General features: G+C 47.1%; 1 protein-coding gene across 1 annotated transcript; it reads left to right on the top strand.

The window, feature by feature from the left end:
* The first annotated feature begins 789 nt into the window (after positions 1 to 789).
* Positions 790 to 20549, top strand: DYTN (dystrotelin). Its single transcript, XM_083152073.1, has 3 exons — positions 790 to 2312; positions 9337 to 9763; positions 20049 to 20549. Exons 1-3 carry the CDS (start codon positions 2034 to 2036, stop codon positions 20150 to 20152), a joined length of 810 nt encoding a protein of 269 aa, XP_083008199.1. The 5' UTR covers positions 790 to 2033; the 3' UTR covers positions 20153 to 20549.
* The last annotated feature ends 6764 nt before the right edge of the window (positions 20550 to 27313 follow it).

Raw genomic sequence — 27313 nt, 5'->3', positions numbered from 1 at the left:
GCACATCCCTAACCCTAGACGCAGCACATCCCTAACCCTAGCCGCAGCCAATCCCTAACCTTAGTCGCAGCCAATCCCTAACACTAGTCGCAGCCAATCCCTAACCCTAGTCGCAGCCAATCCCTAACCCTAGTCGCAGCCAATCCCTAACCCTAGTCGCAGCCAATCCCTAACCCTAGTCGCAGCCAATCCCTAACCCTAGTCGCAGCTTATCCCTCACCCTAGTCGCTGACAAACCCTAACTCTACTCGCAGCCAATCCCTAACCCTAGTCGCAGCACATCCCTTACCCTAGTCGCAGCCAATCCCTAACCCTAGTCGCAGCCAATCCCTAACCCTAGTCGCAGCCAATCCCTAACACTAGTCGCAGCCAATCCCTAACACTAGTCGCAGCCAATCCCTAACACTAGTCGCAGCCAATCCCTAACCCTAGTCGCAGCCAATCCCTAACACTAGTCGCAGCCAATCCCTAACCCTAGTCCCAGCCAATCCCTAACCCTAGTCGCAGCCAATCCCTAACCCTAGTCGCAGCCTAACTCTAACCCTAGTCCCAGCCAATCCCTAACCCTAGTCGCAGCCAATCCCTAACCCTAGTCGCAGCCTATCTCTAACCATATTTTCAGCCTTTAGGTCCATACACACTAGAAGATATTGGCATCAATCTCATTCACAGGAAGGGGCTTCTGAACAATATTGATAGCAATATCTTCTTGTGTGTATGCCTAATATCGTTAACAATGTGTGTGTCCCCCCCCCCTCTGCTCATTGTTAACAATATTGACATCTTCTGGAGATGCAAGTCAATCTGCCAATATTGCTAACACCGTTTGCACCCATCATACAGTGTGGATGGAAGACAAAGGACATGAGCTATATTGGCCTGCGGCACTCCGTGCCCCGCCCCTCACGGTAGATGCTAAATTGTAGTGGGCTAAAGGACCTTCCACGTCCAGGGGGAGGAGCAGGGCTGGGGGGCTTGCTCCTTCACTATCCATGCCACCACTGGTTGCCTTTAGTAACCAGGTGGTGAGCGCAGCGGAGCGAGCCACCGTGCCCGAAGCGTGGTGAGCGAAGCGAGCCCGTGAGGTTCCATTTGGGACCGTTCTTCCGACCTTGCTTCTCCTCTCTCCACCCCCTCTCCTCCCCTGTGACGTCAGGAGGTCCTTTAGCCCACTTTAATTTAGACCTAACCCTCACCTCACCCGCCGCTCTTCCCGGCATTCGCTGCTCCTTCTTTCTCATGCTTCCGCCGCTGGCTCCACCCCCACCACAATCTAACCCCGGAACACACAATGACTCCGCCCCTGCCCCTTTCTGAACGATATTAATGCCAATATTTTCTAGTGTGTATGGGCCTATAGGCAGCAAAATTTGTCTGGCTCCGCTCCCGCCACTGGCTCCTCCTCTTGCTCCATTCCCGGCACTCGGTGAGGTGAGCATTCACACTGGCCATCAATGTTTTCATTAGTACATTATTGGACACTGGCCACCAATGTAGATGTGCCCCACTGATCACTGATGTGTACCATGCAGGAGCATGCATGGTACCCACTGCCTACCAATGTAGCATGCATGTTTATAGCATGTTTCCATACACCCACTTGCCGCCAATGTATACCATGCCTATAGACTTTATAGATCACTGGTCACGCCCCCATGCATTGTACCCCTGCCTACAAATGTAGCATGTACGCACCCACATCCCATCAAGGTATAGCCTACATGTATTGCAGCGTGTAAAATATAGCCTACATGCCTGTGTACTGCAGTACTCATGCCCACCTTCCCTGTAATGCCAGCCCTTTATTTAAATTTCTGGGTTTCACACCAGTCCATTATGTAAATGTACAGTCACTGAAGGAGATTGGTGCCAATATCTTTGTCTTTCATGTCTCCTAGTGTGTATGGGCCTTTACCCTATTCCTAATTGCATACACCAGCAGCTGATTGCCCCAGTCTGACCTGCAGTAATTTCACTGATATAATGGGACTATAACCGTCTGTTATTGATAGAAGTGTGCCAGCTCTCCCGCTATGGGCTGCGCAGCGCCAGGCAGCGGTCTCCCCTCACATCACCTCTCTGCAGTAATGAGAAGCTTTCTCAGGTCACAGATCTTCCAATCTCTCCCTGGCAGGTTACTGAGGAGGCAATTAAGTCGCTGGACTGGAGCAGTGCAAGTTCTCCAGGAGTCTCAGGAAGAGAATCGCTGCAAGTTACAGGCTGAGATCCAGATGTTAGCGGAGAGTAATGAGAATATGAGGAGAGACCTGCAGGAGCTGCAGCAGCATGCTGCGTACACTACAACAGCACAGGTACACTCACAGCCAGTGCTACTGCACAGGGGAGTAGTGTCAGGTGCCCTGTGAGCTCACAGCCAGTGCTACTGCACAGGGGAGTAGTGTCAGGTGCCCTGTGAGCTCACAACCAGTGCTACTGCACAGGGGAGTAGTGTCAGGTGCCCTGTGAGCTCACAGCCAGTGCTACTGCACAGGGGAGTAGTGTCAGGTGCCCTGTGAGCTCACAGTCACTACTACTGCACAGGGGAGTAGCAGCTAGTGATACTGCACAGGGGGGTAGTGTCTCAGGTGACCTGTGAGCTCACAGCCAGTGCTACTGCACAGGGGAGTAGTGTTTCAGGTGACCTGTGAGCTCACAGCCAGTGATACTGCACAGGGGAGTTGTGTATCAGGTGACCTGTGTGCTCACAGCCAGTGCTACTGCACAGGGGAGTAGCAGCCAGCGATACTGCACAGGGTGGTAGTGTCTCAGGTGTCCTGTGAGCTCACAGCCACTGTTACTGCACAGGGGAGTAGTGTCTCAGGTGACCTGTGAGCTCACAGCCAGTGATACTGCACAGGGGAGTAGTGTCTCAGGCATCCTGTTATCTCACAGAAAGGGCTACTGCACAGGGGAGTAGTGTCTCAGGTGACCTGTGAGCTCACAGCTAGTGATACTGCACAGGGGAGTCGTGTATCAGGTGACCTGTGTGCTCACAGTCAGTGCTACTGCACAGGGGAGTAGCAGGCAGCCAGTGATACTGCACAGGGGGGTAGTGTCTCAGGTGTCCTGTGAGCTCACAGCCACTGTTCCTGCACAGGGGAGTAGTGTCTCAGGTGACCTGTGAGCTCACAGCCAGTGATACCGCACAGGGGAGTAGTGCCCCAGGTGTCCTGTCAGCTCACAGTAAGTGCTACTGCACAGGGGAGTAGTGTCTCAGGTGTCTTGTGAGCTCACAGCCAGTGACACTGCACAGGGGACTAGTGATAAAAGATAAATTGCCCTAATGTTCAGCCACCTTCACTCTCTGCAACTGCCCCACCTGCAGAGCAACATGATTTTTGCCCCATTGTGTGCTTTGCTAAAAATCCTGAATCGGGCCCATTGTTTGAAAAAGGACAGGGGCTTGTTATTGGTGCCCATACATTACGGAGTATTGGAGGAACTCCCCCCCGATGTCCTGACAGGCGCGCAGGGGAATTATTTACATGTTTAGTATCCCTGATGTCCCGTCAAAGGGGGTTATTCTAGTTCATTCTTTCTGACAAAATCCTTCTTAGATGGACAAAACCATGTACACTGCGGGTGGGGCAGATGTAACTTGTGCAGAGAGAATTAGATTTGGGTGGGGTTTTTCTTCAAAGTGAGATCTATATTGCAGTGTAAAAATAAAGCAGTCAGTATTTTCCCTGCACAGAAACAAAAAAACTCACCCAAATCTAATTCTCTCTGCACATGTAACATCTGCCCCCCTGAAGTGCACATGGTTTTGTCCATCTAAGAAGGATTTTGTCAGAAAGAATGAACTAGAATAAACCCCATAGTGCGGATCACTGCTAGCCGCTGATCGCACATCCGCTCGGGGGATCGGGAGGGGTGGGGTTTACAAGATAGCCAGTCAATAGGCTGACAGGGTCAATAAGTCAACGGGCCTTATTTTGGTTCATTCTTTCTGACAAAATCCTTCATAGATGGACAAAACCATGTGCACTGCAGGGGGGGCAGATGTAACATGTGCAGAGAGAATTAGATTTGGGTGAGTAATTTTGTTTCTGTGCAGGGAAAATACTGACTGCTTTATTTTTACACTGCAATATAGATCTCACTTTGAAGTAAAACCCCACCCAAATCTAATTCTCTCTGCACAAGTTACATCTGCCCCACCTGCAGTGCACATGGTTTTGCCCATCTAAGAAGGATTTTGTCAGAAAGAATGAACCAAAATAAGGCCCAACATGCGGAATGTCGACAGGGTCAAAGGGTCAACATGGCCCGGGCCCATGGACTCCCCCTTGATGCAGCTCTGGCCATGCATTATTTATACAGACACACTGCATATAGCACACGTCTGTACATATGTACATAACTTATCAGCAGATAGTGATATCATTACTCTGTGACTGTATCAGGGAATATACGCCATGTAATTACCTGGTGGTGACCTTTCTATGTCATATGTATAAGTGGATGTGATTAATTCCATCCGTCATCTCCAAGGAAATGATAAACTGAGCCGCCGATTCCCAGAACATGAGGTCATTAGTAATGGACTGGGCTAATTAGTGGTGGGAGACTGATGTTGCACTGGAGGACGAGCAGAGCATGGAAATGCAGCTACACCTGTACTATCAGTGGCCCCCATGGTGGCTACTGCCAATAGCTACACCTGTACTATCAGTGGCCCCCATGGTGGCTACTGCCAATAGCTACACCTGTACTATCAGTGGCCCCCATGGTGGCTACTGCCAATAGCTACACCTGTACTATCAGTGGCCCCCATGGTGGCTACTGCCAATAGCTACACATACTATACTATCAGTGGCTCCCGTAGGCTACCGTCCCTAGCTACACATACAGTATACTATCAGTGGCCCCCATGGTGGCTACTGCCAATAGCTACACCTGTACTATCAGTGGCCCCCATGGTGGCTACTGCCAATAGCTACTCATACTATACTATCAGTGGCTCCCATAGGCTACCGTCGCTAGCTACACATACAGTATACTATCAGTGCGGGTACAGATGGTAGGTGAGTAAGAGAGCTGAGATGTAGGGAAGTGAGTGAGAAGAGATGCAGGTATAGATTGTAGGTGAGTAAGAGAGCTGAGATGTAGGGAAGTGAGTGAGAAGAGATGCAGGTATAGATGGTAGGTGAGTAAGAGAGCTGAGATATAGGGAAGTGAGTGAGAAGAGATGCAGGTATAGATGGTAGGTGAGTAAGAGAGCTGAGATATAGGGAAGTGAGGGAGAAGAGATGCGGGTATAGATGGTAATTGGGTAAGAGAGCTGAGATGTAGGGAAGTGAGTAAGAAGAGATGCAGGTATAGATGGTAGGTGAGTAAGAGAGCTGAGATGTAGGGAAGTGAGGGAGAAGAGATGCCGGTATAGATGGTAATTGGGTAAGAGAGCTGAGATATAGGGAAGTGAGTGAGAAGAGATGCAGGTATAGATGGTAATTGGGTAAGAGAGCTGAGATGTAGGGAAGTGAGTTAGAATAGATGTGGGTATAGATGGTAGGTGAGTAAGAGAGCTGAGATGTAGGGAGGTGAGTGAGAAGAGATGCAGCTATAGATGGTAGGTGAGTAAGAGAGCTGAGATGTAGGGAGGTGAGTGAGAAGAGATGCAGCTATAGATGGTAGGTGAGTAAGAGAGCTGAGATGTAGGGAGGTGAGTGAGAAGAGATGCAGGTATAGATGGTAGGTGAGTAAGAGAGCTAAGATTTAGGGAAGTGAGGGAGAAGAGATGCAGCTATAGATGGTAGGTGAGTAAGAGAGCTGAGATATAGGGATGTGAGTGAGAAGAGATGCATCTATAGATGGTAGGTGAGTAAGAGAGCTGAGATGTAGGGAGGTGAGTGAGAAGAGATGCAGGTATAGATTGTAGGTGAGTAAGAGAGCTGAGATATAGGGAAGTGAATGAGAAGAGATGCAGGTATAAATGGTAGGTGAGTAAGAGAGCTGAGATGTAGGGAAGTGAGTGAGAAGAGATGCAGGTATAGATTGTAGGTGAGTAAGAGAGCTGAGATGTAGGGAAGTGAGTGAGAAGAGATGCAGCTATAGATGGTTGGTGAGTAAGAGAGCTGAGATGTAGAGAAGTGAGTGAGAAGAGATGCAGGTATAGATTGTAGGTGAGTAAGAGAGCTGAGATATAGGGAAGTGAGTGAGAAGAAATGCAGGTATAGATGGTAGGTGAGTAAGAGAGCTGAGATGTAGTGAAGTGAGTGAGAAGAGATGTGGGTATAGATGGTAGGTGAGTAAGAGAGCTGAGATGTAGCGAAGTGAGTGAGAACAGATGCGGGTATAGATTGTAGGTGAGTAAGAGAGCTGAGATATAGGGAAGTGAGTGAGAAGAGATGCAGGTATAGATGGTAGGTGAGTAAGAGAGCTGAGATGTAGGGAAGTGAGGGAGAAGAGATGCGGGTATAGATGGTAATTGGGTAAGAGAGCTGAGATGTAGGGAAGTGAGTAAGAAGAGATGCGGGTATAGATGGTAATTGGGTAAGAGAGCTGAGATATAGGGAAGTGAGGGAGAAGAGATGCAGGTATAGATGGTAGGTGAGTAAGAGAGCTGAGATGTAGGGAAGTGAGGGAGAAGAGATGCAGGTATAGATGGTAATTGGGTAAGAGAGCTGAGATATAGGGAAGTGAGGGAGAAGAGATGCAGGTATAGATGGTAATTGGGTAAGAGAGCTGAGATGTAGGGAAGTGAGTTAGAATAGATGTGGGTATAGATGGTAGGTGAGTAAGAGAGCTGAGATGTAGGGAGGTGAGTGAGAAGAGATGCAGCTATAGATGGTAGGTGAGTAAGAGAGCTGAGATGTAGGGAGGTGAGTGAGAAGAGATGCAGCTATAGATGGTAGGTGAGTAAGAGAGCTGAGATGTAGGGAGGTGAGTGAGAAGAGATGCAGGTATAGATGGTAGGTGAGTAAGAGAGCTAAGATTTAGGGAAGTGAGGGAGAAGAGATGCAGCTATAGATGGTAGGTGAGTAAGAGAGCTGAGATATAGGGATGTGAGTGAGAAGAGATGCATCTATAGATGGTAGGTGAGTAAGAGAGCTGAGATGTAGGGAGGTGAGTGAGAAGAGATGCAGGTATAGATTGTAGGTGAGTAAGAGAGCTGAGATATAGGGAAGTGAATGAGAAGAGATGCAGGTATAAATGGTAGGTGAGTAAGAGAGCTGAGATGTAGGGAAGTGAGTGAGAAGAGATGCAGGTATAGATTGTAGGTGAGTAAGAGAGCTGAGATGTAGGGAAGTGAGTGAGAAGAGATGCAGCTATAGATGGTTGGTGAGTAAGAGAGCTGAGATGTAGAGAAGTGAGTGAGAAGAGATGCAGGTGTAGATTGTAGGTGAGTAAGAGAGCTGAGATATAGGGAAGTGAGTGAGAAGAAATGCAGGTATAGATGGTAGGTGAGTAAGAGAGCTGAGATGTAGTGAAGTGAGTGAGAAGAGATGTGGGTATAGATGGTAGGTGAGTAAGAGAGCTGAGATGTAGCGAAGTGAGTGAGAACAGATGCGGGTATAGATTGTAGGTGAGTAAGAGAGCTGAGATATAGGGAAGTGAGTGAGAAGAGATGCAGGTATAGATGGTAGGTGAGTAAGAGAGCTGAGATGTAGGGAAGTGAGTGAGAAGAGCTGCAGGTATAGATGGTAGGTGAGTAAGAGAGCTGAGATATAGGGAAGTGAGTGAGAAGAGATGTGGGTATAGATGGTAGGTGAGTAAGAGAGCTGAGATGTAGCGAAGTGAGTGAGAAGAGATGCAGGTATAGATTGTAGGTGAGTAAGAGAGCTGAGATGTAGGGAAATGAGTGAGAAGAGATGCAGGTATAGATGGTAGGTGAGTAAGAGCTGAGATGTAGGGAAGTGAGTGAGAAGAGATGCAGGAATAGATGGTAAGTGAGTAAGAGAGCTGAGATATAGGGAAGTGAGTGAGAAGAGATGTGGGTATAGATGGTAGGTGAGTAAGAGAGCTGAGATGTAGCGAAGTGAGTGAGAAGAGATGCGGGTATAGATTGTAGGTGAGTAAGAGAGCTGAGATGTAGGGAAGTGAGTGAGAAGAGATGCAGGTATAGATGGTAGGTGAGTAAGAGAGCTGAGATGTAGGGAAGTGAGTGAGAAGAGATGCAGGTATAGATGGTAGGTGAGTAAGAGAGCTGAGATGTAGGGAAGTGAGTGAGAAGAGATGCAGGTATAGATGGTAGGTGAGTAAGAGAGCTGAGATGTAGGGAAGTGAGTGAGAACAGATGCAGGTATAGATGGTAGGTGAGTAAGAGAGCTGAGATATAGGGAGGTGAGTGAGAAGAGATGCAGGTATAGATGGTAGGTGAGTAAGAGAGCTGAGATGTAGGGAAGTGAGTGAGAAGAGATGCAGGTATAGATGGTAGGTGAGTAAGAGAGCTGAGATATAGGGAGGTGAGTGAGAAGAGATGCAGGTATAGATGGTAGGTGAGTAAGAGAGCTGAGATGTAGGGAAGGGAGTGAGAAGAGATACAGGTATAGATGGTAGGTGAGTAAGAGAGCTGAGATATAGGGAAGTGAGTGAGAAGAGATGCGGGTATAGATGGTAGGTGAGTAAGAGAGCTGTAATTGAAATGCAAGAAGGGTGCTGTGAGAACAGGAGGGAAGAGGGCCCTGCTCTAAGTAGCTTACAGTCTAGAGGGAGGGGGAGACAGACAGGTGACCTGAGGTGCAGGTAAGGAGACCTAAAGGCAAGAAGTGAGCATGTCAGGGAGGGTTTGGACATGAGGCAGCCGGTTAGGGTTAGGCTTCGGGGAGAGAGGTTAGGATAAGACTGCGGGAGGGGAGGTTAGGGTTATGATGCGGGAGGGGGAGGTTAGGGTCAGGCTGTGGGGAGGGAGGTTAGGGTTAGGCTGCGGGAGGGGAGGTTAGGGTCAGGCTGCGGGGAGGGAGGTGAAGGTTAGGCTGCGGGAAGGGAGGTTAGGATGCAGGAGGGGAGAGTTAGGGTTAGGCTGCGGGAGGGGAGGGTTTGGTTGCGGGAAAGGAGGTTAGGCTGCGGGAGGAGAGGTTAGGGTTAGGCCGCAGGGTAAGAGTGTTAGGGTTAGGATGGACACTAGTGGGGAGGGAGTTAGGGTTAGGCTGCAGGGCGGAAGGGTTAGGGTTAGACTGTGGGGCAGGAGTATACTGACCCCTGTCGGAAATGCCCTCCTTTAGGATCCCAGTTGTGGTATTCTGATTGCCGGCATTCGTCCGTACGTATACCATATGGATGCAGAATTGTTCTCTGGTCGGTAATGAAATAAGATTTGTCAGTGTAATACAAGGATTAATCCCTTTCTTATATCTGTCCTTAATGTGTTTTATTGGTTTGGTTTTATATCAGGATATAATGAAGTTCTCCAAGTTGAAGCAAGGACGGAGTATAAAGAATAAAAAGGTTTTCAATCGGGATGGCCGTGATTTTCGAGAAATGGGAGAACACTTCAGCCGGAGCCAGACAGAACGCCATGGTACGTGCTTCCCATTGCGGGGAGAAGATGACCACTTCAAGGCACAGAACAGACAGACGCTGAGACATATGAGGCATTTATGTCAGTCTATCAAGGCTGCTTCCGGCCACAAAGAAATCCCAATAACGGGAAGTGGCCATTGTTCAGGACATGATGAGACACGGCCGGAGAAATGCAGCTGGACAATGGGAGAGGACCCCGAGATTCCTTCCCCGCTGCCACCGGTGAGGACAGAAGAGGAGCGACTGCAGGAACTCATAGACCAACTGAAGGACGCATTATCCGTCCAGATAAAGCCAGGTAATATACAGCGGTACCGTGTAATTACACGTCTCCCAGGATGCAATATGTGACACAGCCATTGTACGCGGAGTGACTGGCGGCCTTATAACCAGGGCACAGAGCAGTATCCGCCTCTCTGCCGCGTAGGACAGAAATATTCAGCGTTCCCGAACTCTCAGATATTATTCCAAAAATGAATTCAATAAAATGTATATGAATGGATTTAAAGTCTGACGCAAAATGTCCTGCACCTCCCCGAATCCCCCGCAGCAGAGTAATGGGGCATTCACAAGGGAAACAATCCAATATCGCTAATGATGTCCTCACTCCTGGACAAATGATTTGGTGTCAAATGGTGAACGATTGTACAAACGATTACACACGAACTTTAACGATTATCATTTTATCACAAAAATACACAAGAATGATACCAAAAAGTGTTACCAAATTGTTCATCTTGTATACATTTGAAACGATTTCAACACATTGCAATAGATTGGTGTATGATTTATCTACATGCATGATAGATCATAGACCTCTCCTAACGGCCGGCGGGTACACGCATCTGAATTGATATTGTTCATACACACGGAGCGATTGGTCATTCCGATCGATTAGGAACGCCCACATTGTATGCCAAATCAATCCATGTGTATGCCTATCCCTAACCGTACCCCCAAAGTCTTACACTAACCCTAACCATACCCCCCACAGCCTATTCCCCCCCCCCTTCCTGCAGACTAATCCCAATCCTCCTACCTGCAGCCTAACCCTCCAGAGAGGGGGATATTTGGTTAGGGATTTTGACCATCATGATGCCGCTGCTGACATCCTGACCATCAGCGTTGTGACTGCCGGCATTTTGTACCCAAAGAACAAAGCTAGAGCTCCATCCTACAATGGTCTGCTAATTATTATACAGAACCTCGCTGCCTACACTAAAAACATTTGTGCTGACTAAGGGCCTAATTCAGGCCTGATCGCTGGGCTGCTAAATTTTGGAGCTATGCAATCATATATATGCCGCCCAGCCAGAGTGAAATCCCACATGCAATTTGCTGCAAATCCATTATCATTCCCCAGTGTGTGCAGTCTGTGCGTAGCCCAGGACGTACTCAGCGGCTGTGATAGAATCAGGCTGATCGGGGGTGGAGCTGATGTCACATGACTTCCCCTCACACACATGGCCACACCTGCGTATTACCTGACACTCCCAGATAACAGCCGCTCACCATGTAATGGTTCCCAGTGTGTGCAGTCTGTGTGTAGCCCAGGACTTACTCAGCAGCTGTGATAGAATCAGGCTGATCGGGGGCGGAGCTGATGTCACATGACTTCCCCTCACACACCTGGCCACGCCTGCGTATTACCTGACACTCCCAGATAACAACCGCTCACCATGTAATGATTCCCCAGTGTGTGTAGTCTGTGTGTAGACCAGGACTTACTCAGCGGCTGTGATAGAATCAGGCTGATCGGGGGCGGAGCTGATGTCACATGACTTCCCCTCACACACCTGGCCATGCCTGCGTATTACCTGACACTCCCAGATAACAGCCGCTCACCATGTAATGATTCCCCAGTGTGTGCAGTCTGTATGTAGCCCAAGACTTACTCAGGGGCTGCGATAGAATCAGGCTGATCGTGGGTGGAGCTGATGTCACATGTCTTCCCCTCACACACCTGGCCACGCCTGCGTATTACCTGACACTCCAAGATAACAGCCGCTCACCATGTAATGATTCCCCAGTGTGTGCAGTGTGTGCGCAGCCCAGGACTTACTCAGCAGCTGTGATAGAATCAGGCTGATCGGGGGCGGAGCTGATGTCACATGACTTCCCCTCACACACCTGGCCACGCCTGCGTATTACCTGACACTCCCAGATAACAGCCGCTCACCATGTAATGATTCCCCAGTGTGTGCAGTCTGTGCGTAGCTCAGGACTTAAGGCCCATACACACTTGACGATTTTCACCTGAAAATCGGTCAAAACAGGCGTTTTGACCGATTTTCAGATGAAAATCGATTAGTGTGTATGGGCCAGCGACCCCCGACTAGCGATGATGTGCGCTCCCGCATCATCGCTAGAAAGGTCTTTCATCTGCTGGTTTTACCAGCAGATCCAGCGATGATGGATGGCTTGTCATCCATCATCGCTGTGTGTGTACGCTGCTGGGCTGAAAGATAAGCCACTTTCAGCCCGGCGGTACGCCCCGCTGCCGCCCCCCCTCCCCTCCCTCGCCTGTCATACTCACTTGTCCACGCTGACGCTGCCCAGCTGAATCGCTATGTCCGGCTGGCTGCGGCGGCTGGCTGCTGAAAGCCCTGCTCCCCGCCTGTCTCACCTGCCGTTCCCCGCCCCGCTGGTCATTTGTGCGCGTCCTCCCGGGTCAGGCCACATGTGCAGCTGATGCACCCCCCGCCTCCCTCCGTCCTGCTCCACACGGAGCAGCACTGGCCACCAATGTTTTTTTTTGTAAGCCAGTAATATATAGATTTCTGGCACATGCCAGCAATCTACAGTATATATTACTGGAACCACTGGGCACCAATGACAACCATAAGCCAGTAATATATAGATTGCTGGCGCATGCCAGTAATCTATATATTACTGGAACCACTGGGCACCTGCCCACCATGGGTTAAATAGAGCTGGAACGGGGCATAACTGCGTTGCGTCAGTTCATTTTGGAGGCGGAACGTCCGCTCACATTGCTCTGCTGTTTGTACCTGCCTGCATCATTAAAGGAGACAGCCGGCAGAGTGGTGGTAAACCCAGCTGTCTCAGAGCAGGTCCAACCATCCGCTGTGCGGCTATTTTGAATGACACGCCTGCTTGCAACTCGCAAGCCACCGTCGCCTGATTGGCTGCGAGTCGCAGACAGATGGACCTGCTCTGAGACAGTTGGATGACCCCACTGCTCTGCCCGGCGGTCTCCTTTAGTGATGCAGGCGGGGACAGACAGCGGGGCAAGGTGAGCGTAAGGATGCAGTGCACATAGCATGTTACCCCTGGCACTGTACATGAAAACCCTAGCAATGAGCATGTAGGTAAGCGGCAGTTATGTGTCATTATATGTAATGGGCATTACGGTGTGTGGGATATGTGTAATGGGCATTACGGTGTGTGGCATAATGTGTAATAGGCATTATGGTGTGTGGCATATGTGTAATGGGCATTACGGTGTGTGTCATGTGTAATGGACATTACGGTGTGTGTCAAAATGTGTAATGGGCATTACGGTGTGTGTCATATGTGTAATGGACATTACGGTGTGTGGCATAATGTGTAATGGGCATTACGGAGTGCATAGTCCCTTGTCCCACAAAGCCATGCCTTACATTTTTCGCAGGCCAGCAATGTATATGTTACCGCCGCCACTGCCCCCCCTCCCCCCGTGTATATTTTGTTATGGCGTACCGTATACATTGATTTCTCCCTACATGCGCAGCTGCAAATGAAATTTTGCCGTGCACACGTTTGGGATTTTTCCCGGTCAGGGCGGCGCGGGTGTAGTTTACCTGATCGTGGGCTCCGAATATACGCAGCCCAGCAATCAGCTCTGAATCAGGCACCAAGAACTGGAATGCACTGAATAAAATGGCCCTTGCTCCCACCCTTGTAATTCAAACCCAGACCATTATGTAAATCGCCTTTTATGTGAAAGATTTTCAGCAAAGTCTTTCACCTCGTGAAAATCTCTCGCTCTTTGGGAAAATGGCTCAGTGTGTACGCACTACTTTGGGGAAAGATATATCTATCAGAGATTTTGGGAAAGTCTTTTGAAATGAAAATCTTCAAGTGTGTATGGTCCTTTACTCAGCGGCTGTGATAGAATCAGGCTGATCGGGGGCGGAGCTGGTGTCACATGACTTCCCCTCATGCACCTGGCCACGCCTGCATATTACCTGACACTCACAGATAACAACCATACGAGTGCGCAATCTATCGATGATTGCCCAGCCTGTGAATTTGCAATCAGGTGTGATTTAGAGATTACGAGTGCGCAATCTATCGATGATTGCCCAGCCTGTGAATTTGCAATCAGGTGTGATTTAGACCCAAAGGGTGAGACTTAATAAGATGAGAGATTCAGAAAGTGAGAGATTTGGGATGAAATCTCCAGTTTTTTTTAAAGCGGCAATCATTTACACAGCAAACCCAGTTTGATTTTGAAGTGTACATGATTGCCGCTTTAAAAAAACCAGGAGATTTCTCCCAAATCTCTCACTTTCTGAATCTCTCATCCTATTAAATCTCACCCTATGGGTGACATTCTATGCTATGCGGTAAAATCCGCATGTTTTTTATCGCACCAAATCGCACTTTTGAAAATCGCAAGGTTGGCCCGTTTTTCGCATATTTAATTTAATGCCCCGCATACTGGGACTTGTGGTTCTCCAAGTCCCAGCATGCGGGGTAGGCTTGCTGGGACTCATAGTTCTACAGTAGAAAACAATAGTTTTTAATCTTTTTTTTACACTTTGCATCAGCCCGATGCCCACCGCCCAGGGGCATCGGGGACAGCCCCGGACTTTCAGCATGGGCTGGTAAGTCCTGGAGGGGGGGGACCCCTTCATTGGGGGGGTCCCCACTTCCCCAGGACCCCTGCCCATGCTGACCAGCCAGGGGGATAATGCTTTGGCCGCGGGACCTTATATAATAAGTGTCCCCCGGCTGTGGCATTACCCTGCTGGCTGGTTGGGTCTGGTGCTGGTTCTTAAAATACGGGGGACCCCTAGTCATTTTGTCCCCCGTATTTCGGGAACCAGCGCCGGACCTTGAGCCTGGTGCTGGTTTCATTAAATCAAGGGGACCCCTATTTGTCGGGGACCCTGATTTTATGTCACCAGCACCGGCTCAATGAGCCCGGGGCTGGTTATGCTCTGGCGGGGGACCCCGCGCTGTTTTTTTTTTTATTTTAACTGTTTAAACTTTTTTTTTACACCAGAACCCTGCACCGATCGCAATGATCTGTGCAGGTTTCTGGCTAATTCGCCCATCAGAACCTGGTCTGATTTTTGGGCGAATTATAGACACAGTTTATACAAATCGCATACCATTAATATGCGATTTGTATACTTTTTAATGTGAAAACATCTGGATGCGATGTGCTGCGAAAAGCAGCCATCGCATTTCCAGTGTGTCCAACTTGTTGGCCAAAATCGCACTTTTTTCACATTTTCGCAGCTCATTAAATATGCCAAAATGGAAAAACATGCGATTTCGGCCGTTTTTGCGAAAAAAAAATCGCAAAAAAAACCCCCCGCAAATCATAGAATGTCACCCCTCATCTCTCCAACACAAATATAAAAAACTATCCATGAAGTCCAATAGACACCTACAACAATATTCAGGCACTTCCAGGCCATATCTAGTCTAGCTGTGAACAGTGTTCATCAGAAAGATACCGGGCAGGTATGGGATGTAGGGCAAAGAGAATACCAAGGGCAAAGTAGCGAGATGGGCACCATTGCTCACTAATATGATCCTGAAGGCTCCTCGGGTATCTTCATTTGGATGCTGACCTAGTGTTTGGTAATAACGGTCTACGGACAGGTTTAATAAAAGTGGAACTTTTTTGTTGCCACGGATCCTGTTCTTCTCCATTGCCAGTGATCACCCATATCAGTGCGTATGTGTGGTGCGGTCATGTCATGGTGTGCCCCTACATTACAGCAGTTCTGTTTATGAAAAATGTTACCAAGTATCAAGATGCCGACCATAGGGGCATTTCTATCACCGCCCACTGGGCGTGTCTATCACCGCCTACTGGGCGTGTCTATCACCGAGCTAGCTTTGGCGCACTAACCTAGGGGGGGGGGGGGGTGAGCGGAAGCTTCCTAATATCTGTGGGTGTGTTTTGCTGGGGCAGGACAAACCTGCCCTAGTAGGTTTGTCCTGCCCCAGCAAAACCAACAACTCAGGGGGGTTAATTGCTAATTTTTCACTTATGAATAAAAACCTAACCTAGCTCGCTTCCTCCTAGGAGGAACACTGCAGGCAGCCAGGTCACTCACGCTGGCTGGCTCCTACTCGTGGTGGATCATTCACTGCCTCTGCTGCCAGCCCAGGGCGCGTGTTGCTGCTGGGCTTGCTCTCTCAGGCAGCAGGAGGATGGCGGGTGCGCGGGCAGGAGGACGGGACCGCGGGCAGGAGGACGGGACCGCGGGCAGGAGGACGGGTGTGCGGTGCGACGTCACCACGTCTGTGTGTGACGTTTATAGAGGCGGGACCGGGGGCTTATGTGAACGGAGCTCACTGAGCTGCTCAGCCCACGTCCCGGCCAGCGCTTCCAGGCTGGAGATCGGCAGCGGGCGGCGGCGGCAGGCAAGTAAGACTGTCCTGACCGCTGCCGGCTAACTGTGCTACATTTTAAACATTTTGCGTGCAACCGCGTGGGGGGTGCCGGCGGGCATTAGCAGGTGCCTGTGCACCCCCGGCACCCCCCGTGCGCACGCCTATGATGCCGACTTAACATCACATAAGCTGCCCATACACGGTCCGTTGTGTACTATGCGATGAGCGCTCCCGCGCATCACATAGTACGGAACAAAAAGTATGTGCTGCACATACTTTTTGTACTAGCTACACATCGCATCGGGTCTCATTGCATGCACACTGCATGCACAAGGCATGCGATGCGTGCTATTTAAGTCCCAAACGGATCCGTTAAACGGACCGTGTATGGGCAGCTATAGATTTATAATACAGGAATCGGTACTTGCTATTTGCTTAGTGGGCTATTCTGTGTAGTGAAGTCGCATCGCACATCGCATTGCATGGCTTTCTGTGCCTCACGATGTGTGCGATGCAATCTCAGTAGTCAGCCCATACCCGCTGCTTTGTGGGCTCGCTTTACGTGCTGCACTAGCATGGATCACATTGCATTGCATTGCATTGCATGTGCATCCGTTGTGCATGCAATGCAAGCACATACTTTTTGTACTTAGGTTTCATCACATTGCATCGCATTGCATGCACAACAGCTGCACATGCAATGCAATGCGATCCGTGCTAGTACAGCACAAAAAGCAAGCCCACAAAGCAGCGTGTATGGGCATTTAGTTAATTTATTCACTGCACCCTGAGTGAAAATCGCATCGCAGATGAGATGTGATGAGATGAGATCAGATCAGACGAGATGAGATCAGATGAGATGAGATGAGCTCAGATGAGATGAGATCTCAGTAGTTCATATGGTAAAACACCTAAAACAGCACCACTCTTCACGTCACCCCAAAGCGTGGTGAGCGCAGTGGAACGCATCCTCCAACCTTTTCATACCCCCACTATCCACGTCGGCGTGGAGTTGATTTTATATAGTGTAGCGAGCACAACGAGCCACCGAGCCCGAAGCGTGGCGAGCGTACGCAGATTACTTTACATGTATTCCGCATCCCCTCGTGGAGCTCGCCACGCTTCGGGCTCGGTGGCTCGCTGAGCTCGCCACACTATATAAAATCAACTCCACGCCGACGTGGATAGTGGGGGTATGAAAAGGTCGGAGAATGCGTTCCGCCGCCCCTCGCGGGGCTCGCCATGCTTCGGGGTGACGAGGAGAGTGGTGCTGTTTTACCATATGAACTACTGAGATCTCATCTCACGCCGCAAAAAAGGGCCATGCGATGCAATTTCACTCAGGGTGCAGTGAATAAATTAACTAAATTAACTACTGAGCGTACGTAAGAAATCTGGGCGCCCTGCTAGGAAACAAGTACCCAGGAATCTATTCCACTAGATATGGTAATGATAAACAGAGGCAGAGGAAGCCCAGTAATGGAGAGGGTCTGTATCTAGTCACTGGGAGCACTGGGCGTAAATGTTCCTAATGTTTCCTGTGTTATCTGGTCATATAATATAGATATTATTCTGCAACATAATCAGAAGCCAGAATCCCATACTTACTATGTTTTCCACTACTGGTATACTAGGTCATATAATGCAATTACTATTACTGCAGGTGTGAGAACCACTATGTTACTATTACTGTAGGTGTGAGCACCACCATGTTACTATTACTGCAGGTGTGAGCACCACCATGTTACTATTACTGTAGGTGTGAGAACCACTATGTTACTATTACTGCAGGTGTGAGAACCACTATGTTACTATTACTGTAGGTGTGAGAACCACTATGTTACTATTACTGCAGGTGTGAGAACCACTTTGTTACTATTACTGCAGGTGTGAGAAGCACTATGTTACTATTACTGCAATTGTGAGAACCACCATGTTACTATTACTGTAGGTGTGAGAACCACTATGTTACTATTACTGCAGGTGTGAGAACCACTATGTTACTATAACTGTAGGAGTGAGCACCACTATGTTACTATTACTATAAGAGTGAGCACCACTATGTTACTATTACTGTAAGAGTGAGCACCAGCACCACTATGTTACTATTACTGTAAGAGTGAGCATCACTATGTTACTATAACTAGGCGTGAGCACCACCATGTTACTATTACTGTAAGAGTGAGCACCACTATGTTACTATTACTGTAGGAGTGAGAACCACTATGTTCCTATAACTGTAGGAGTGAGCACCACTATGTTACTATTACTGCAGGTGTGAGAACCACTATGTTACTATTGCTGTAGGCGTGAGCAACACTATGTTACTATAACTGTAGGAGTGAGCACCACCATGTTACTATTACTGTAGGAGTGAGCACCGCCATGTTACTATTACTGTAGGTGTGAGCACCGCCATGTTACTATTACTGTAGGTGTGTTCACTGCTATGTTACTATTACTGTAGTAGTGAGCACCACTATGTTACTATTACTGTAAGAGTGAGCACCACTATGTTACTATAACTGTAGGAGTGAGCACCACATGTTACTATTACTGTAAGTGAGCACCACTATGTTACTATTACTGTAGGAGTGAGAACCACTATGTTCCTATAACTGTAGGAGTGAGCACCACTATGTTACTATTACTGTAGGAGTGAGCACCACTATGTTACTATTACTGTAGAAGTGAGAACCACTATGTTCCTATAACTGTAGGAGTGAGCACCACCATGTTACTATTACTGCAGGTGTGAAAACCACTATGTTACTATTACTGTAGGAGTGAGCACCACTATGTTACTATTACTGTAGGAGTGAGCACCGCCATGTTACTATTACTGTAGGAGTGAGCACCGCCATGTTACTATTACTGTAGGTGTGTTCACTGCTATGTTACTATTACTGTAGGAGTGAGTACCGCCATGTTACTATTACTGTAGGCGTGAGCACCGCCATGTTACTATTACTGTAGGTGTGTTCACTGCTATGTCACTATTACTGTAGGCGTGAGCACCGCCATGTGAATATTACTGTAGGCGTGAGCACCGCCATGTGAATATTACTGTAGGTGTGTTCACTGCTATGTTACTACTACTGTAGGCGTGAGCACCGCCATGTTACTATTACTGTAGGAGTGAGCACCGCCATGTTACTATTACTGTAGGCGTGAGCACCGCCATGTTACTATTACTGTAGGCGTGAGCACCGCCATGTTACTATTACTGTAGGTGTGTTCACTGCTATGTTACTATTACTGTAGGTGTGTTCACTGCTATGTTACTATTACTGTAGGCGTGAGCACCACCATGTTACTATTACTGTAGGTGTGTTCACTGTTATGTTACTATTACTGTAGGCGTGAGCACCGCCATGTTACTATTACTGTAGGTGTGAGCACTGCAATGTTACTATTACTGTAGGCGTGAGCACCGCCATGTTACTATTACTGTAGGTGTGTTCACTACTATGTTACTATTACTGTAGGAGTGAGCACTGCTTTTTTACTATTACTGTAGGAGTGAGCAACACTATGTTACTATTACTGTAGGAGTGAGCGTGGCTATGTTACTATTACTGTAGGAGTGAGCGTGGCTATGTTACTATTACTGCAGGAGTGAGCGTGGCTATGTTACTATTACTGCAGGAGTGAGCGTGGCTATGTTACTATTACTGTAGGAGTGAGCGTGGCTATGTTACTATTACTGTAGGAGTGAGCGTGGCTATGTTACTATTACTGTAGGAGTGAGCACCACTATGTTACTATTACTGTAGGAGTGAGCGTGGCTATGTTACTATTACTGTAGGAGTGAGCGTGGCTATGTTACTATTACTGTAGGAGTGAGCACCACTATGTTACTATTACTGTAGGAGTGAGCACCACTATGTTACTTTTACTGTAGGAGTGAGCGTGGCTATGTTATTATTGCTCATTTACATAATAACAAATGTTCCTGTTTTAGTAAAAATGTATAATTGTATTTCTCTTTTCTTTTCTAGGGCAAATCCCTGGCATCAAACTGGAGCTATTACAGGCAGCGGGACATGTCTGCGGGCGCTATTGTGACTTTATCAGCAAAGTCGTGGAACAGATACCAAGATAATAGTGGTTTCCTGTGGTAGCTACTTTGTTTGTACATTGTATAGAAGTGATTGGATGATAATGTCATCCACATGGACACATACAGATTATGGCGACAAGAGCAAGTTGCTGCTAGAATGTATATTATATTATTATCCTTTATTTGTATATTTTGCATCTTATAGTGCACCCAGCGGAAGGGTGAGAGTGATCTCCTTATATATTTCCCCATTTTGTGCTCCAAACCTTGGAGAGGTGGCTGTGAGACTGTGTAAAAGGGCCCCATAGGAGACACCCGGGAATTACATCTTTTCCCTATGGGATATATACTTTTTGCTACAAGATCATAAGTCTCCCCGAAAAGGTCTGGTCATCCATATATCACCAATTTCCCTATGAGGCAGTAACCATGCTATAAAAGGAACTGTTTTGGATATTTTATATACTTTTTTATATTTTTTTGCGTGACTTTTTTTTGCATGTTTTATGGTATATGGAAGCCATTTTTTTGTGGAATTTCGTGATGTGGAGTTTTTCACGTTTTTTTGAATAAATTGTTCTTGAATTTTTAAAGGCGGAGTGGACTGCATTTACTTGTATAAATAAAAAATCATCCTGGTTATACTGATTCCAAAGGTCCAGCGCTGTGGGAAAGCCCCATAAAATCTTTTTTGATTTTTTTCTAAAAATGTCCTGGCTAGTGTAACAGTTGTACTGTTGAATGAGGACAAACAGCTGCAGGACTTTTTCTGGCGCTTGAGGAGTGACTTTGTCGTTTTTTTTTGTATATTATTATCCTTTATTTGTATATTTTGCATCTTATAGTGCACCCAGCGCTGGTTAGGGTTCGCGCACGAGGACCCAGCACCCGATGATCCCCTGATTTAGAAATGTCCTCCTCTATATGCACAGAGCACACACATGAGGCTGCAGTCTGTCCCCCTAAGATTTGTCTACCCTAAACCAGGCCCCAAAAGGCGATCCCAGGGATAACTTGTTGTATGTGGTGTCCTGCTAGCCTTCTGAATGGCATCTTTAGCTCTGCCAGGCCATATGCCAACAAGCAGGTAGGAATAGAAGGCATCAGTTGAGACAATCAGTGGCGGATTCAGGGGGGGGGGGGGCACCCGGGCACGTGCCCCCCTGTCATTTCATTTTGTAGCTGAGGACCACAGCTTTCCAACGAGCCCAGCCCCATGTCTCTAGCCCCCCGGGAACTGGAGATATCGCCTGGCAAAGCTGTAACGTTTTTTCCCCATAGGATAATATGGGACCCGTCAATTCCGACCCCCACCCGGTTCCGATGGCTGCCAGTTCCCCCCCTGGCAGTACAGAAGCTTGGCGTTGATCTCATTCAATTCCAAATCGCTGGGCCTTCAATATGATAACAGGCTGGTCCATATCGGTCAATCGGTTCCAGAGATATTGCATGTAAGCCGATTTTTTTATTTTTGAAATGTAATTTCATGGCTGTTCATGTTTTTTGAGTGCAGATTACTCTGGAACCAAACGTTCATGTTTCACTGGACCAAAATCATTCAAAGCCCACTCAAAAGTTCTTCAATATGATACTCATGTAAATGGGTCAGTTGGTTCCGAAGATATAGCCGGTTAAATGAGATAACTGGTTAAAGGGGGAAGGGGTGGTTTTCTCTCCCCCTCACACCAGAAAATGCAGGGACTAGGCTGGTGTAAAAGGGGCCAACCTGGGAATGCATTTTCTGGTGTGAAAGGGGTATTATTTCAAATAGCCGGGACCTGCAGTGCTCTGAATACAGCCAGGCTCTGCCACTGTCAGTGGCTATCACTTCTGCCTGGCGGCGGCTGTCCCCCATTTACCGCGAGCATGTATTCCCCCTTGGCAATGAGCATGTAATCCCACATGGCAATGAGCATGGAACCCTTGGCAATGAGCATGTAGATAAGCAGCACTTATGTAGCATAATTTTTAATAGGCATTATGGTGTTTGGCATAATACATAATGGACATAATGGCGTGTAACTTAACGTGTAATGGACATTATGGTGTAAATGTTTAATGCGCGCCTTTGGTGGACAATGTCCCTGTTTATGAAGCGTATTGGGAATTTTGACACAATCCATGTGGCATTATGTGAATTTTGGCTCAATCCGTGTGGCATTATGTGAATTTTGGCTCAATCCATGTGGCATTATGTGAATTTTGACACAATCCATTTGGCATTGTGTGAATTTTGGCTCAATCCATGTGGCATTATGTGTAAGGGGCAAGTATAATGGGGTCTAGTATTTTGTTGCATAATGTGTAGAAGTTGTATATGTGTTGACACACCCCCTGTTGAGTGGCCACACCCCCTTTTCCGGAGCGCGCCTTCGGCACGCGCACAACTACATCCTTCACTTTTGTCGCCATGGTGGGACTGCGTACTTTAAATGCCAGGGCCTATTTTTAATCCCATTCCCACCCTCTCTCTGCCGCTCTCTTAGCATGTACACTGGCACCACTAACACCGCCCCTCCCCCACCAAAACATCTTTTATCATGGTGCCCCCCCTGTCATTTTATCCTGGATCCGACACTGGAGACAATTCTAATGCCCAGTCCCTCAGTATGGGTGTAGGGGGGCTAGGGGGTCGCATGCCCTGGTTCTGGATACCCATACATGCATGTAGGAGGGAGGAGCCAAATGACTGCCTTCCCCGGGTTACAGAATCCTAGTTTCAGCCCTGGTGCAGGAGCGCGTACAGCCGGGTAGGGTTGACACTAATAAGGTCGACAATCAATAGGTTGACCACTATTGGTCAACAAGCTATAGGTCAATATACCTTAAGCCAGGGCTGGGCAATTGCGGCCCTCCAGATGTTGAGGAACTACACATCCCAGCATGCCTTGCATCAGTTTCAGCATGGCCACATAGCAAAACTAATGCAAAGCATCCTGGGATGTGTAGTTCCTCAACATCTGGAGGGCCGCAATTGCCCGGCCCTGCCTTAAGCTGTCTGATCAAATATGATAAACAGGGAAGCTGCAACTACCATAGGGCTGTACTCGCCTACGTATGTGCAGGTAGCAAATAGGAATAGTATCCTGCACAGGACAAAAGTTGATTATGTAAGAATCATAGAACCAACTAAAAAAATAGTATGCTTGTATACATACAACAAATTTAGTGTTGGAGGTGCCCCCCGGAATCAAGTACTAGTATACTTAGACAAAAGGAAACAGTGGTCCACAGGAATCCTTTCTACGAACGGTGGCCCACTACCTGTGGACCACTGTTTCCTTTTGTCTAAGTATACTCGCCTACGTATGTGTCTAGATCCACATATGGGCGTGTCTAGATCCACATATCGGCGTGTCTAGATCCACATATGGGCGTGTCTAGATCCACATATGGGCGTGTCTATGCTTAAATGCTTGTTGCTAGATAGTTCTATATAAAATTAATAGCAAGATATTTTAGCATTTTAATTGGTACTAACATTGGTTTGTGCCATATGGGGTTTCTTGCTTGTAAATATTCACTGCTCACACACGCACGCACAATGTTTGTGATAAAGGTGATACCTACTATATGCAATAAATTCCAGTTGCAATTTGACCTTGTGTGAATTCATCCCTAAGCATAGAAGTATGATTTTGTATGATTTTGGTGTAATAAATGTTATTTTATTGTGAACACTGGATGTTCTGCATCTTGTAGGCACTACCTATTTTTATTGGATTTGATGTTGTCCATACCATTATTACATCCAAATCATTACAGACACCAGATAGTTGAATTAAACAAATGTGTTTAACTAAAGATTACTAATAAAAATGCTTACCTTATTCAGATTGATTAGGTCCTCCATGCAATGTTTTCTGCACTTTCGGTTTGCCGGGTGCATGCACCCTACACACTGAGTGGGGGGCGGAGAAGGGCAGGGGGCGCCGGACATTCCATTAGCATATGGGAACGCCCAGCGTTCCATGGGCGTTCCCATGAGAACCCTGGGGGTTCTAAGGCTAATGGGGCCGTTATGGGCATGCGGGGGGCGGGCAGCTGACATCACCAAATGTGTCCTTGCACAGAGCGCTCCGCAGTTTAGAGTGAAATCTCTGCACTGTGTGTGCGGGAGAAATTATTCGATGGTCAGCGACCATGCCTGCGAATGGATGATTATGTAAATCATCCATTCTCAGCCGTGCGAGGGGTACTGCGTGTGAGGGGGTGTGGCTGGCGCGGAGGGCGGGGTCCAATGGACTCGCAAGGCTGCAAATTTCCCAGCCTTGCGAGTCAATTAGAATAAGGCCCTTAGTCACAGTAGGATTTGTAGGATCCTACTGCCAACTGAAAGGTACTGCGGCCGACTTATTGGAGCTCCACCTCTAACTCTGCTGTGTCTCCAAGTATTTGGGACCTACACAAAAATGCTTTCTGTGTGAGACTGTTTGATGCTAATAGCACCTTCTCGATGCCCCCCAGCCGATCTTAAATGGGAGTGTGGTAAACATACCAAGTGTCTAATCAATAATACTAACATTGGATTGATTATATGTCATACTTGCCTACTTTTGAAAACTAGTTTCAGGGAGATTATAGTTGGTAGTAGAAGGCGCCCCATTGAGGGGGCGTGTCATGCCCCACCCAAATGGCGAGTCTAGTACTATATATGGAGAGATTGTGAAAAGAGATTGTGAACGTGGCACCTAGAAGCGTGGGTGTGTACTGCTACATCTGAGAGGAATCTTTTATAATTACTTATATCCAAATGTAGATGAGACCCAAAGCAGTTAGTAAGAGATACTGTACTTGGTAAAGTGCTGGGAAATGGTGCCGATGATTCAATGTAAATGTATCTGTGTCTCATTCCTTTTTCCCCAAAAAAATGTAACAATGTGATGTGGGCTAAGTGACATGAGGGAGATTGCTAGACTTATGAGGGAGAGAGGGAGATTGCTGCTATGTCAGGGAGTCTCCTGCAGAATGCAGGAGGGGAGGTAACTATGATGTAAGTGTAATGTGGGCTAGGTGACATGAGGGAGATTGCTAGACTAATGAGGGAGAGAGGGAGATTGCTGCTATGTCAGGGAGTCTCCTGCAGAATGCAGGAGGGGAGGTAACTATGATGTAACAGTGTAATGTGGGCTAGGTGACAGGAGGGAGATTGCTAGACTAATGAGGGAGAGAGGGAGATTGCTGATATGTCAGGGAGTCTCCTGCAGAATGCAGGAGGGGAGGTAACTATGATGTAACAGTGTAATGTGGGCTAGGTGACATGAGGGAGATTGCTAGACTAATGAGGGAGAGAGGGAGATTGCTGCTATTTCAGGGAGTCTCCTGCAGAATGCAGGAGGGTAGGCAACTATGTTATATGTGACTGTCTTCCATACTAACAATATTGGATTGCCTATTTACCATCATCACTAAACCTACTTTGGGCTTGAGGTTGGAGAAAGCGGATTTATCCTATCTCATATTAAAAGAGGACGTTGATCTCCTCCTCTGCAATGTATGGGCTATTTTAGCATATTTTAATTACTATTCAGGATAATCCTGACTCTTTATTTTTTACTGTTTGCATTTATATTGTTAATTATAATTGTTTATGTCTGGTATCGGCCGGTACCTATGAAATTGATTATTACATTTTATTACTGTCATTATTATTGTTTCTGTATCTTTGAACGTTCTTAATTAGGATCACAGTATAGTAGATCACAGAACAGCAGATCACAGAACAGCAGATCACAGTACAGTAGATCACAGTATAGTAGATCACAGTACAGCAAATGTCCATCAGTGCAGCACATTCTGGGGTAGATAGCCAGAGCCGAATCCAAGGAGGGGCGCAATAATCCTGGGGCCCCTCAAACCTTAATCCAGCCCTGCCTCTAGCATCCTTAACGAGTTATACTGACTTGTCCCGTCATTCCCCATGTTACCTTGTATCTACATTGATATTGTGTAAGGGGCTTTATACACTGTGCTGTATATATACACTGTGCTGTGTATATATACTGTGCTGTGTATATATACTGTGCTGTGTATATATACTGTGCTGTGTATATATGCTGTGCTGTGTATCTACACTATGCTGTGTTTATATACTGTGCTGTGTGTATATACTGTGCTGTGTGTGTGTGTGTGTGTGTGTGTGTGTGTATATATATATACTGTGCTGTATATATAGTGTGCTGTATATATACTGTGCTGTGTATATATACTATGCTGTGTATATATACTGTGCTGTATATATAGTGTGCTGTATATGTACTGTGCTGTGTGTATATATACTGTGCTGTGTATATATACTGTGCTGTGTGTATATACTGTGCTGTGTGTATATATATATATATATACTGTGCTGTGTATATATACTGTGCTGTGTATATTTATACTGTGCTGTGTATATATACTGTGCTGTATATATATACTGTGCTGTATATATAGTGTGCTGTATATATACTGTGCTGTGTATATATACTGTGCTGTGTATATATACTGTGCTGTATATATATAATGTGCTGTATATATACTGTGCTGTGTATATATACATACTGTGCTGTGTATATATACGGTGCTGTGTATATATACTGTGCTGTGTATATATACTATGCTGTGTATATATATATATATATATATATACTGTGCTGTATATATACTGTGCTGTATATATACTGTGCTGTGTATATATACTGTGCTGTGTATATAGTGTGCTATATATACTGTGCTGTGTATATATACTGTGCTGTGTATATATACACTGTGCTGTGTATATATACACTGTGCTGTGTATATATACTGTGCTGTGTATATACACTGTGCTGTGTATATACACTGTGCGTGTGCTGTGTATATACACTGTGCTGTGTATATACACTGTGCTGTGTATATGTACTGCAGGGTTGCCGACTTTCAAATTCTCCTCTCCGGGAGAAGCCCGGAGAGGAGACTTTCATTACCTGTGTCATTTTAGCTCCGCCCCCTCCTCTGAGACTCGCGGATTGCGGCATTTAAATGCCGCAATCAGGGGGCTCAGTGGGGGTCCCCCTGATTCCGGGAGGGTTGCCCACCCTTCCGGGGGGCCGGGAGGGGGTCCCTACTTTCGGGATACTCCCAGTAATTCCAGGAGGGTCGGCAACCCTGATATACTGTGCTGTGTATATACAGTGTGCTGTGTATATACAGTGTGCTGTGTATATACAGTGTGCTGTGTAT

This window comes from Crinia signifera, chromosome 7, assembly GCF_055691185.1.
Source record: "Crinia signifera chromosome 7, ASM5569118v1, whole genome shotgun sequence".
NCBI classification, from domain to species: domain Eukaryota; kingdom Metazoa; phylum Chordata; class Amphibia; order Anura; family Myobatrachidae; genus Crinia; species Crinia signifera.
The sequence above is the reverse complement of the archived record's forward strand: the minus strand, read 5'-3'. Positions and strand labels throughout refer to the sequence as shown.